The sequence below is a fragment of the Anastrepha ludens genome, chromosome 4 (genome assembly GCF_028408465.1).
Source record: "Anastrepha ludens isolate Willacy chromosome 4, idAnaLude1.1, whole genome shotgun sequence".
Classification (NCBI taxonomy): Eukaryota; Metazoa; Arthropoda; class Insecta; order Diptera; family Tephritidae; genus Anastrepha; species Anastrepha ludens.
The window spans coordinates 80,704,912-80,719,311 of record NC_071500.1 but is presented as its reverse complement, the minus strand read 5'-3'; the positions used below and the strand labels follow the sequence as shown (position 1 = coordinate 80,719,311).

The window sequence follows — 14,400 nt, the reverse complement described above, 5'->3', positions numbered from 1 at the left end:
TTACCTGCTTTTAAAGATTTTTTTAAGTAAATGAAAAATTACTTTTGTTAAAATTTTCGAAAAGAGAAGGTCTTTTCAATTATGCACCACAACTAATGGTTGATTCCGAAAATATGGATACTAAATGGGCTAGAGATCATTATTCCCTCAACTGTTTTATTACCAGAACCTTTCAAATGCTTTGTTCTTTTTCCGTTTTTTATTAAATAAGCTACTGACGCCTAGAAAAAGTTGTGAGGCCTTGTCTAGCGTGTCGAACGAAGTACTTATTTCTTTTGAAAAGAAATCGGTAAAGGTATCTCCAGCGATCGCATTAACAGAGCTTTTTTATTGAGTATTAAATTTTGTGTTAAAAATGCGATCCAGATTCAATGGTGCGAAAACCTTAGAAATATTAAGAAAACTCTTTCTTTAATGATACATTAAAGTTACCAGCCGTTTAGGAGTGGGATGAATGCTACAAAAGAGATCGTGACGACGCACGTAGTGGCAGGTCGTCGATATCGAAAACTGATGAAAACACCAATAAAGTGAAAGAAAAGTTCATCAGTAACTGCGAATTAAACATCATTGTGTATTCGACTTGGATATTGATATGTATTTTTCTTCAAGACCTATTCCCAATAAAACTCTACACTAGGGACGGGCAGCAGAGTGGCACGCTCGCAGCAGAGCGTGCTAGCAAAGTGCTAGATGGGGGGCAGACAAACTTATATCAGAAGGGTAAGCAATAGGCGTGTACGTATATTAATCACTTCTGAGCAATGCATATGTGTTTGTAAAAAAGAGAGTGAAGCTTTGCCAATAGCAAAGTTACCAGATAAGGGGACTTCATTCCATGTTAGGGGATTTCGAAGTGTTGATCGTTCATATTAAATAATAAAATGCTTTTGGTTTTTTTTATTGGAAACGCTTCTTTGAATATTAACATCATCTTTGCAAATTTCTATTTTATTTACTTTTATAATTTTTGTAATCAAGAAGCATAGGCGATTTTATAATCAAGAAGTTTGAACATTCGCATAACAAAGTTTCATAGTTGCTAAACTATGTGGAGAAAAATGTGTACTGACCAATCGGTGTATATTTTTCTGAATGAAAAAATTGTCTTCGTTTACATATAAGTATGTATGTATAACGTATGTTTTTATGTTAGTGCATTTTTTTAAAGAATGCTGGTCACAACAGCGAACAGTAATCTCAACCAGCCATGTTTTATTTAAACAATACATGTTATACATTTTATTTTGTTACAAAGGACAATTAAAAAAATAGAGGATTTTTTCAAAAAACATTGAGGAAATTATCATAGCAGAGTGGGTATTCTTGATGAGTACTTAGTTGCTCTCAAATTCAAATCACACGCATAGGGCAATGCGCACAGTATGACAAAGTACACAAAAATGATTAGAGAAATTTGTTTGCATCCGCTCATGGATTTCGCACCATCAGTGGCAACGCAAACCACTTTTCGCCATGATACACCCATGCGTTCAGTACATTCATTAACACATTGAAATAAATCTTCAAAAGTTCTTCACATATATTTAGGTGGGCATCAACTCCTCGGATAAAAATCGCTACTTGGGCTATGTCGGATATATCTGTACTTTTGTCAATTGCCAATGAACTCGCTGTGAATGATTTTATACGCTCTTTTAACTGCAATTCTGTAATTTCCGCCATTTTATCTACTCGTCTGCTTATAGTGATAAGGGGACAAAATTCCTACTGCTTTTAACCCTAGAGAGATAACCTACGTCTGAGCGACGTATGCCTTTTTAATTTTTCGCTCTCCCTCTCTCGAATGTTTTAGTACCACGTTGCTGTTTTTATTTTTCTCAGTCGTCTACAGTAGCTTGCCGGTGGTGGTTATTTTTTTGTGGTAAGTTCGATACTTTTTGAGTTTTGGCGATCGCATACGTCTCGGAGACGTATGGTTAGCTTTTGTGTGACTTTTACACTCAATTTGAATAAATTTGTTTTGATCGTGATTTCGTTTTTTCATCAGTTAAACCAAGAACAATGGCCCGAAATGGATTCTTAAATGACACTGAAATAAGTACGTATTTGCAAGGTTTATCGGACGATCCGGAATCATCTGATAACAGTGAAACAAAAAATGAATTATTTGAAGATGATGTTCAGAGCGATGTCGAAGATGAGGAAATCGGCAGTGAAGATCGTGATATCAACACAGCTTTATTGGAGGACCAAGTTACAGGATCTTCCAATTGTGTTTCTTCTTCAGATAGCCGTATTCTTACGTTTTCTGAACCTACTATTAGAAGCAAAAGTAAATACTGCTGGACAACGTCGAAAGGTAAAAACGTTGGCAGAGTTTCTTTATCCAACATTATTCGAACGGCAAGAGGTCCTACTAGACAATGTAAATCATTGCTTGAGCCCCTTTCCTGCTTCAATGCATTTTTACCGACGATATTATTCAGGAAATTGTAAATTGGACAAATGTGGAAATATCCCTGAAACGTAACGATGGAATGACGACAACAACTTATAGGGATACAAGTGAACACGAACTCCGCGCTCTGATTGGAATTCTCGTTTTGACAGCTGCGTTAAAAGATAACCAAAGATGCATTGCCTCAACAGGTTGAGAGAGACAATAAATGAGGCAGAGAAGAACCTGAACCAAAGAAAAAAAGATACTGTTCCTATTGCCCCTCAAAAATAAGGCGTATGTCTAAAATGGTGTGTGTAAAATGTACTAAGCCTATATGCGGAGAACATAAAAATGAAGTGTGCAAAACTTGTACTTGATTTGACGATACTTAATATTTTTTTTTATTTATCATAAATGTTATATCTAAATAAGCTTAAAAAGCGAAAGAAATGTGTTCATTTTAGTTTTAAAGAAAACGGCAGTTCCTTTTACAAAATACTTGTTTTTTTTTTGTTTATTTTATAAGAATACTGAAAATGTGATTTTTTCTTACATAATAAAAAAAAGGTTCTCCAAAAATGCATTTAAAAAATAAGGAAATATATAAAGAATCAACGAAAGTACAAAAAGGTAAAAAATATTTCTAAAAATATTGTCATCATAAAGGAAAACTATGATACGTCCCACAGACGTATGGTTATCTTCTCCGTAACTTCCAATAGGGTTATCTCTCTAGGGTTAATATACAAGACTTCACCAATTCACGAACAAGGTTTAACGCGATTTCATAAGTTGCACGCTTTGCATCTACAACGTAATCTTCGCTTTCCTAAGAAATTAAAAAAAAAATGTAATATAATAATTTGAATTTTTCCGATCTTCTGTAATTTGGCACATCGAATCGGGCTCTTCGTTTAGACTTAAGGATTTGTATATACTTTTCCTTTCTTCTCCTACATATTCATCATATTCACTCCTGTGCAGCTCATAATGTCGCTTTATGTTAAAAACCTTACACACCACACGTTTTTCACATACAAGGCATTGTGATTCTCCGTCTACATATTTGCATAAAAAAGTTACACTCCACTTCGGATTAAAATTTAACAATGTTCTTTTATTTGAGGTCATGCTGAACCAAATGCTTTATATTTAATATTTTATTTAAAAGTTAAAACAGAGTAATATATTACACATTAGAAATAAATTTATGTTTTTGTCGGCAATTGAACACTGTGCACTTTGTTTTGATGTTCGCCGTTTCAAATTTTCAAATAGAATTTTCATCACTTTTACTGCATCCACACCATACAAATACACTTAATATTAGTGGTTTTTTATGCGACAATAATATGTAACTTACGGTCTCAAAAAATATCGCCGAAAAATGAAGAAATCACGAAAAAACTGATTTTATTTATGAAATGTCAAAACTTATGAGTAAGAGTTGCCGCAGTTGTTAAATGTGGGAATCAATTTTGGAAATTGTTGATTTTATTATTCATGATTTATATACATAAGTATATACTCTTGGTTGTTTATTTTTATTTGCAGCTGTGCATATCAGAGTGTATTGGATTTAGATGGGTGAAAATAGTTGTGAATCACGTCCACTTTTTATGAAAAATAAAAGAAAAAATGGTGTCAATCAGTAGCTAAAAATTCTGAAAAATTTGACGAACTTCGGTAGCTGAAGAGAGTTTGAAGTCTTATGAAGTAATTTGCTAAAATATTTGATTTTCTGGATTTCTTAGCTCAATTTAAAAAACATCAATTGAAAAAAATATATCCGATCTCAAAAACCATTTAAGTAGTCATAAGATAAGTGTGAATAATTTACAGATTCGTCAGTATATGCAGTGATCAATATTATTGAAGATTTAACTGTCATTGCTTTCCAATATGTGAGATTTTAATTTAGTGTTAAATTAAATATTTTCAGAGGCCTTAATCTTCTTTACATCTAGCAATTAAAAAACAGTATTACGCGAACTTTTGAAATGTTTAATTGCTTGTTTATTGTTGTTCATTATTTTAATTCATTATTATAATAGAAAGTGTAATATGTATTAAATTTAGTTATTGAAGAAAAATCTACCAAAACAAGCTATTTTTCTAGAAATTTGTTGATATGAAGTTAAAAGTTGGCATCCCTGGTAAGAATTCGTGAATAATTGCTCTCTCATTCAGGATACAAACACAGACACAACTCGCTCAATTTTTCTGTTTCTTCCCTGTGCTTTGCTATCCCCCTTCACCTAGCACTTTTACGCACGCAGAAGCACACGCTGCTGCACAGTGCAAATGTGCTGAGTTTGCCCATCACTACTCTACACGGCTAAGTGTACGTTTATATTGGAGCTGCGATCAGAGGGAAGATAGTGAAAAGGGCAGTGATTGGAATATAGCGAAGACTCTACACTTTGCTATGTTGTTCATTATGGAGCTGCTGCAATATAAGCATAAACCTCAGTACTATTTTGGGTTGAAAGTGAGGCAAATCGATAAAATAAATGGCACTCAAGAAAACATTTTTTTTGCTGTCTTCAAGTAAAAATTATCACTTAAAAATACAAAGGAATCTCGAAAATTTTCTGTACACCTTAAAAAGCAAGAAAGGCAGAAATTGGGTGTAAAATTTTCAAAATATATGTGAATGAATATTAAGATGTTTGATTACATTTTAAAGATATCTTCAAAAACAAGGATGACATTGTAACAGAAGACCCACTATAAATAGAAACGATTAATGATAACCATAAGATAAGCTGTCAATATTTATTAGAAAATAATTAACAAAAATTTGAAAATTTAAAAGTAGCGAAATTCGAAAATACAATAATGATAAAGAAGGGTAGAATCCCATTCAATACTCATATTCATATTCTGTATTCATTTTAGTTGCATATTGTGTGTGCTTTCTTAAGTTTTTCACTGCTGTGCAAATAGTTAGCCATTTTAAGCTTTACGCTAAAATTAAATGTGCAAAAAAAGCCATACTTTTTTTTTGGAAATTGTGATTAAAACACTGAATATTTATTAAGAATTTTAAAGTTTTGTAGAAAGCGTAACTTCTAATGTCGGCCAGAGCTATTAGAGCAGCGAGGCCTAGGCTTATACTCACACGTTCGTTTTATTTTGGTAAAACTTGTACGAATTGATTTCTCAATATTATTGCTCGGTTATGCTCACACGTATAAATATACCATATAAGGGCGCATACTAGGAAAATAAATTTGTATACTTAACAAAAACTGCAATTGACCTACGATTTGAATAGGTACAACCTATCAAAGAAAAGAAGTTAATGACGACTACATCTTCGCATGCTTTTAATCTTAATTTATTTCATTATTTTTGTATTTATTTGTATACTTGTATTTGTAGTTAATAGTTCTAAAAGTAATGTAAGGTTTGTTTATATTTTATACAGATTTTTAATTAATTCTAGGCCGACATGCTTTTAAATAAACTTTGATTGAATAGTTTATGAACTTCCTTTTGACATAAAACATCCTAAGTTCTCACTTGGTTGTGTTTATTTCAATGAAAAATATGCATGAAAATAACCACATATAACTGCAATATTTTTTTTTTTTTTTAATATATGAAACCATTTTATTGGGCATCACTGGCCTATAATAAATAACGTTTGATTGTCTTCATTCCTATTGGCATTCTTTGTTTGCAGCTCTGATCCTACATATACGGAATATCCAATTATTACTTTCTCTGTTTTTATCGCAGGAATATATAATATATATATATATATATATTTGGCGCTTACACCCTTTCTGGGCATTTGGCCGAGCTCCTCCTCCTATTTGCGGCGTGCGTCTTGATGTTGTTCCGCAAATGGGGGGACCTACAGTTTCAAGCCGACTCTGAACGGCAGATATTTTTATGAGGAGCTTTTTCATGGCAGAAATACACTCTGAGAAAAACTACGCTATTAGAAAAAACTTTTTCTTAATTTTGGTGTTTCCTAGAGATTCGAACCTACGTTCTCTTTGAATTCCGAATGGTAGTCACGCACAAACCTATTCGGCTACGGCGGCCGCCGCAGCAATAGTCGAAGGTTTTTTCATGACAGAAATGTACTTGCAGTTGAAATAGAACCTTGAGTTACTGGCGGTGTGTTCCCTATCAGTAAGATTTTTGATTTATAGTAAAATATTAGAAAACCAATTAAACAGAAAATCTTCAAATAACTTAAATCTGAAAAAATCCGGAGCTAACGAAAAAAAATTACTTTTCAAACAAGTTTTCATTTAAATATTCGTCGAATTTTCCCCACCCGTTCGCTAACCAAATATGCATTTTTGAACAGCAGACTATAAATTTTACTTGCATTGCTTTTTCCACTTTGACCATCAGTTCACTGAAATTTTAATGACTACATTTTCGCAATTTCAGCGAATTACTGCTGAACTTAACACAATCAAGAGGCGTAACTCATTCCCTGATCTCCAGTGAAAATCATTCAGCCTTCACTGTGGTGTCGGGGTTGTTGCAGCTCAAATCAAAGTCACCGCTGCCGCGCGCTTGTTGTCTGTTGCGTGCGCATCATTTTATTGCAACTTCATTGCACTTTGACAGTTGACATATTTTTAATCTATTTATGCAAGTAGCGAATAAGCCACATTGCTATAGCTGTTGCTAGCTTGCGCACATAAGCTGACTGAGATGTGTGTGTTTGGCAGTGTATATATTCAGTTATACTTGTGTGCTTTTGTGTTCTGTAACTATTTTTATGTACATATGCATAATTCATCGCTTCTTGTGTATAAATGTGTATATATATATATATATATATGTACATATATACGCATGGTTATGTGTACTTATATATTTGTACTTACTCCAACCTGGCGCCGGTACGATTAAACCGGATATCATCTCTTCGCTCATTACGGGTGGATCCGATGGTGGCGGTGGACAAACCAATGAATCAATCATGTCATCAGTGACGCGCATAATGCCAACTAGATCTGGTGGTTCAGTGCGTGATGACCTGCAAAATTGTAAAAATTGTAAAAAATTAAAGAGGAAGAAAAAGCAACGAGGACGTACGAGGATATAAACGCACACACAGCTTAGATACTATGATAAAGAGTTCATTCAAAAATTCACGTAGTTACATGGCTGCTCGCGAGCAGCATGGGTGTGAAAAGTTTGTAGTAAACTTTATTATTAGCTTCGCTGATTTTTTAGCTAGAAGTATTAGGGTGTTTTAGGTACGCGGGGCGTATACGTAACATGGAGTTTTTCCAAATTAGTTTGGAACTTGGCAAATGCCATTGCTTATTTATTGTAGTTAGTGCTAAAGTAGCAGTTAATTAAAAAAATATGTATTTGTTTGATTTTTCAAAAAGCATGAGAGTTATAACCAAATTATCGCACCAAAAATTTAATTGGCAAATGTATGCAGTTAGACAACGCTAAAAGCTAATCGAATGGTGCAACACATATGATACATAATGTGCATGCCAATATTAGGTGAAATTTTATATTCCGGGATTTTGTGGTATTTCCAAAGTAATCACGGGATTCAATTTGAAACATGATTTTTATATGAATAAAAATTCAATAGTTGAAAGCATTTAAATAAAACCACGAAATACAACTTCTTAAAACTTATGATAAATTGATTTTTAAAATCGCATACAAATCGAGTAAATTTTTTCAAATGTATGTAAAAGATACTGTGTTTCAGGAATGCACATATCCCAAATAAGAATGCAAAGATAAGGCACTTTTCAGGTTTAATATAAAGAGAAAACATTAAATAAACCTATACAGAAACAAATCCTCGAATCATATATATTCAACTCCATAGTGTAACATAAATTATCGTATATAACTAAAGTCATATTTGAAAAACAAAATCAAGTATTATTATTATTTGCTAGCACGCTGGCTGGGGGCGCAGAGTGCCGAAACAAATAAATTCCATTAAGAACGATTCCTGGCTTTAAGTTTATTTGCGGCAATGTCAGCGTGTCGTCGGGTGTCGTGAATTTGTCGTACGGGTTTCGTCTTTTAGACCCTTTGGGTCGACCTCTACGGCGTGCGCCTTATAGACTCCAATATAAGCACATTCTGCTGATGTCGGTCGTAAAGTTTCTCAAAGTATGCCCCATCCATCTCCACTAATGTTCGCGAACCTCAACTTCAACTGCCATTTGTCATCACTTCACACCCACTTATCGAGCCAACACATGCTCAGGGTGACTCTAAGTCAGCTATTTATGAAGATCTTTTTTATATTGAAGAATTACTTATATTATTGCATTTAAAATTAAGGACGCCTACATCAAAGAACAGCACATAAACATATCAATAAGTTTTGACTTATTTTCTTGTTTGTTTCAATTTTTTTTTTGTATAAAATTATCGTCAAATTACTCATTATTGCCTGACTGAAATTGAAAATCGTGGAATTGAAATGAAGAGTTTCAGGAATTTTTCTAAATTTTATATAATGTTTGAGGGTTTATTTGATAATGATATACCCTTTAATACAAAAATAATGAAAACTCTAACAAGAAAAGAAAAGTAGTCAAAACTGGACACATTGCTATCAAATGTTATCGTTTTGTTGCAGGGTGTAGGTTCGTACGAACAGCAAAGCGTATGGAGTGGAGTCTACCAATCTTGACGTAAACCTTTCACATACAAAACCTGCTGATAAAATATATCTTTCGGCCTTAACATTTGTCAGCAATCTTTAAACTTTTGTTTACGATATATTGGGTAGTCGAAAAAGTTTTTTCGTATTTCTAATCAAAATTAACTCATTTTTTTTTATATTTATAATGAACTTTATTAAAGCAAATATGTACCATTTTGGTTGACCACCTTTTGCCATTTTTCTTCTAGAGACATTATTCCTTCAGTGTAAAACTTTTGTGGTTTCTCGGCGAAAAACTGCGACAAGTAAATTTCACAGGCTTCTCTTGAAGCCAACTTTACTCCATTAATGGAGTTCTGCATTGACCGAAACAAATGGTAGTCCGATGGTGCAAGGTCAGGGCTATATGCAGGGCTGGATGCATCAAAACTTCCCAGCTAAGCTCTCGCAGTTTTTGCCGAGTCATCAAAGATGTGTGTGGAGCAGCGTTGTCCTGATGTAAGACGACGCCCCTTCTGCTGATCAGTTCTGGCCATTTTTTTTCGATTGCTTGCTTCAATCTCGTCAGTTGTTGGCAGTAAAGTGTAGAATCAATCGTTCGAGCAGGCTGGAGCAGCTCATAGTGGATGACTCCTTTCCTAATCCCACCAAACACACGGCGTCAATCTTGGCTTTGCGACCATTTGTTGAGCTTCACCACCCTTGCACCATGATCTTTTTCGCACATTATTGTCGTGTTTGATGCACTTTTCGTCTCCTGTTACTATTCGCTTCAGAAATGGTTCGATTTCATTTCGTTTCAGCAAAGAATCGCAGATGTTAATTTGGTCCGGTCCGGATAAATTAAAGAGTGTAATACTTATCAAAGTTTGTTGTTTTCGCCATCGTGTAATTTGAAACTGGTGAAATTTTGTCATAATTGGCCGGAATTGGTTTGGTTGACGCAAGCGAAAAAGGCCTCGAGCGCAAAGGGTTAAACCAAATTTCGCGGAAATTGAAAATATTTTAGAAATTTTTTTTTACTTATTTCAATATGAGTTTAAAAAATAAAAAAAAAATAAATAATTGGCGCGTACACTTCTGTTAGGTGTTTGGCCGAGCTCCTCCTCCTATTTGTGGTGTGCGTCTTGATGTTGTTCCACAAATGGAGGGACGTACAGTTTCAAGCCGACTCCGAACGGCAGATATTTTCTTTTTTATGAGGAGCTTTTTCATGACAGAAATACACTCGGAGGTTTGCCATTGCCTGCCGAGGGGCAACCGCTATTAGAAAAATGTTTTTCTTAATTTTGGTCTTTCACCGAGATTCGAACCAACGACCTCTCTGTGAATTCCGAATGGTAATCACGCACCAACCCATTCGGCTACGGCGACCTAAAAAATTTTAGGATCTCGAAATTGCCGGCATCTGAAAAACATCGAGATTCCATATTCCCATAATGTATATGTATGATGACAATAGCAATTCAGTGTGAATTGAATGAAAATTTCAAAATTCATATTTATTTTTGGTTTGCGGAATTTCGATAATCCTGATATAAGCTTCGAACATTCCAGTTGATGAAAATTTTAAATGTTCAGAATCTTTTATTTCATTTTATTTATTTATTTAAATTTACTTGTTATTAATATTTATAATACAAAACCATTTGTCAAAAGTAACTCATGTGACTGATAATCTGGCGGCATCAAAACTGATCAATAGAAAATAGTGAGGTAAGTCGTAATATGTTTCGCATTCGCTTATGTTAATCTAGTATTTTTCGCGGAATACTCCTTTTCTGCTTGAATAATCAAATCTAGTACAATATTAGAATACATAGGTGGATGGAAAGCGACTCCGAATTAACCGCTTATGATTACTGCTTTATGCCTAAAGATTGTGTGAGCGGCTAGCAACAGAGTGATTTAAGATTATTAAGCCACTGAGTAATGAGTGAATGTCTTAGGCGTCTGAGCGACGTTGTTCAGAAAACCAACTGATTTGGATTTTTAGTTGGCGATAAGCTAAGATATACATTCTGTCCAAAAAGTACCGGGCATTGTTCAATAAAACTCAAAATAATTGTTTAATCATCAACATTTATTTTGTCCCCATCAAAATAGGCTCCATTTCAAGCAATACGATTAGTTATGCCAACGATTAGTCCAATCATCGAAGCCCCTTTGAAGCTCCTTCAGCGAATTCTCCTTAATGGGCTCTATCGACTCAAAGCGACGTCCGCGGACTGGCAATTTAAGTTTTGGGAAAAGGAAAAAGTCACAGGGGGCTAAATTTGGGGAACACTGTGGTTGTTCGATGATATTTGTCGAGTTCTTGGACAAAAAAGTGTTTACAATATGAGCCGTTTGAGACGGTGCGTTATCATGGTGCAAGATCCTTGAGTTTTCTTTCCACAAATTGGGCCGTTTCTTACGCACTTTCTCTCTCAAACGTTGCATAACTGCGAACGAATTCCGAGTACACAACACCTTGATAATCAAGGAAGACGGGTAGCATGACTTTCACTTTCGACCGACTTTGACGTGATTTTTTGGGTTTTGGCGCCATTCAGCCGCCTGTTGACTGGTTTACATGTCAAACTCACATACCCACGTCTCATTACCTGTTATTAGGCGCTAGATAAACGTTGGGTCTGAATTCGCTTGCTCAAGCATGTCTTCAGCCACCTACTTGAGATGAATTTTGTTAAAGAAATTGAACTCTTGTAAGGAGTCGAGCAGCCACGCATCTCATGCACAACTGATGGTGTATAATATTGCGAATTGATTCGTGAAGCACGCTAGGATCATGAGCTGCCTCCTTCAAACTTAAAAAGATGGTTTTTCAGCACCAGTTCTTTGAGTTTGTGCCGTTTTCATCAGTTGAAGACGTTGATGGGCGACCAGATCGGGGCAAATCTTCCACTCGTAGACCCGTGGTTTTGATAAAGCACACTCACCATAGGCTTTCTGCAATATTTTCAACGTTTCGGCATACGAAAACCCCTTTCAAAACACAAAATTTAAAACAAATTCTTTGTGCGATATGTTTATCCATAGTGAAAATTGCAGAGCACAACTGTGCTCAGATCACCCTCAAACTTTGCGATACTATAGAGGACAGTTGTACCAACATTCCAGCAAAAAAAATCTGACATATGTGTAACGCGCGCTTTTAAATGAACAATTCCTGATAGTGACAGAATGTATATGATAGAAAATTATTCATATTGAGTTTCTCCGCTCCAAGTGGCCACTGCTAGTAGCAAAACTAAGGACTTCTTTAACACTCGCAGGTTTTGGCAAAATCCCTTTTGGTATTTGCGTAGTTTTATTAAATACAATTTTTAATTTCACCTTTACCCAATCGCATTCTGCTGATTTATTGTAATTAATCCTTAATCTTCTTGACATACATGGGATTGCCTTACTGAAACCAATAACAAGCTGCTCTTGTCAACGAAGCTTCAAAGAATAATCACTTTAGCTCATTCGCCCAGTAGTTGGACACATACCGCTTACTTGCCTCAATTGTGCGTGTATACTTCCAAATACCCCCCGAAGTCGGACATTGCAAGCTAACAAAGCCTATTTGCATAAAACTATTACATAATTATTAAGTACAAATTGTAAATTGTTTTTTACAAAAAAAAAAAAGGTAACAGCATTTTCCAATATGAATTCACCAACTCATTTCTCATAACATTGACATTTTTCCACCCAGTTAATTGCAATTAGGGATTTAATGCAAATCACCGGTATAATAAAAAGTGTGAACATCTGCGGCTTTTATACGTTAATGGTTATTAAAAAACGTATTAACATGCGTTGTTGAAAATGAATTCACCTGAGTCGATACAAGGCAACCTTTAATGGTCGCGCTTGCAGTGGCTGAATACGCCCACGCCCGCCTATTGAAAACTTCGAAAAAATGTAAACATATTTATTTGTTTCCACATATGTACATATGTATATATGTATGCTCATACAAATATTTATTGGTCTAAATTGCTGCCAATTGAATTTTGTTTACACTAATATAGAGTGATATTATGTTCATATGGGCAGTGACATTATAAGAGGTGTCTGAACACGTATACCGAAACAAAAGTGTACCTGACAATTTTCACATTTCAAAGCAAAATTTATCTATGCAAGAAGTGTCAGGAAAAAAACACCACGAACGTTCTGACACTGTCCGATCTACAGAATTTATTTAACAAATGCAAACGACCACTTACGAGAACTCTACAAAATCAATGAGTGCCCTTGCGAGGGAACTTAATGTTTCTGAGAACCTTAGTCGTCGAGAACGTCCATGAAGTTCTTTGGCAGAAGGCAATTTATGTCGGAGCAAACACGAGAACAGCGAGTTATCCAATCAAAAAGTCCGCCTAAAAAATCAAACACCCTCAAGCGCCTGAGATGTTATGGTTTTTCTGACGCAAAAATTTTGTACAAAGACCAATTCTACAGAAGTTCTTGTTGTCATGCACACAATGCTCACAAAGGATATGTCATGCCACCAGACTTTTGTACTCGAGGATTTCGAGTGAACTCTGCTTCATATATCGAGACTCTAGAGACAATAATGAAACTCTGAATTGATGGTGTACGAGGTCACAGCCTCAGGTCAGCAAGGCTCTGCTCTTTCACATAAAGCGATGGCGATACAAGAGGTCCACGAGCAGGTAACATCGAACTTGTGGACCACATAACACCTAACTCGAATATATAAAAAACGTATTATTGTTCAAAATAAATTACAATTAGTTTTTCTTTTAAGATGTCCTCATATACCGTATGCACCCAAAATTATTCAGTCCTTTGGAAAATGCACAATAAAGTAATGGCGATTAGGAAAAAGAGATCTACTAGTATTTTAAAGTGTGACGTCTATAAAATGGCTCAATCCCAGGATTTGAGTAAATAGCTTAATACTCTAGGCTTAAGGTTTTAATACTTATTATTGTCTGCTTATAAGACTCAATACATAAACAATTTGTTAATAAAAAAATAAGATTATGTAACAACTTTGAAATTTAAATCTACTCCTTTTATTAAAAGATTATATAGTGAGTAGAGCAGGTTAGGTTTGGTTGGCTATTTTGTGTCCCATGAGAGTGCTCACCTGGACGAGAAACCAAATTCGTCTTTTTATTACCATTTCCTGGGGAATGAACGGCAAAATAGAGTATGGGGGGTGTAAGTAGTTTAAGAGTTATGGAAAACAAAATACTGGACAGTGACTTATGACAGTGAAAGTGATAGAAGTGAGCGCGACAGAAAAGAGCAACATTTTATGCGTGTTTTTTCGGTTAAAAAAAAGTGTCAATACACATCGTTTATTATCTCCATCTCACTTCAAAGTTTGTAGTGA

General features: G+C 34.9%; 1 protein-coding gene across 1 annotated transcript in view; it reads right to left on the bottom strand.

Annotated features, from left to right (window-relative positions):
* Nucleotides 1-14,400, bottom strand: part of LOC128861886 (protein still life, isoforms C/SIF type 2) — a 418,993-nt gene that overhangs the window by 91,720 nt on the left and 312,873 nt on the right. Inside the window, exon 11 of the mRNA XM_054100262.1 lies at nt 7,267-7,418. Coding sequence (XP_053956237.1) covers nt 7,267-7,418 — 152 coding nt within the window. The remainder of the gene's footprint in view (nt 1-7,266; nt 7,419-14,400) is intronic.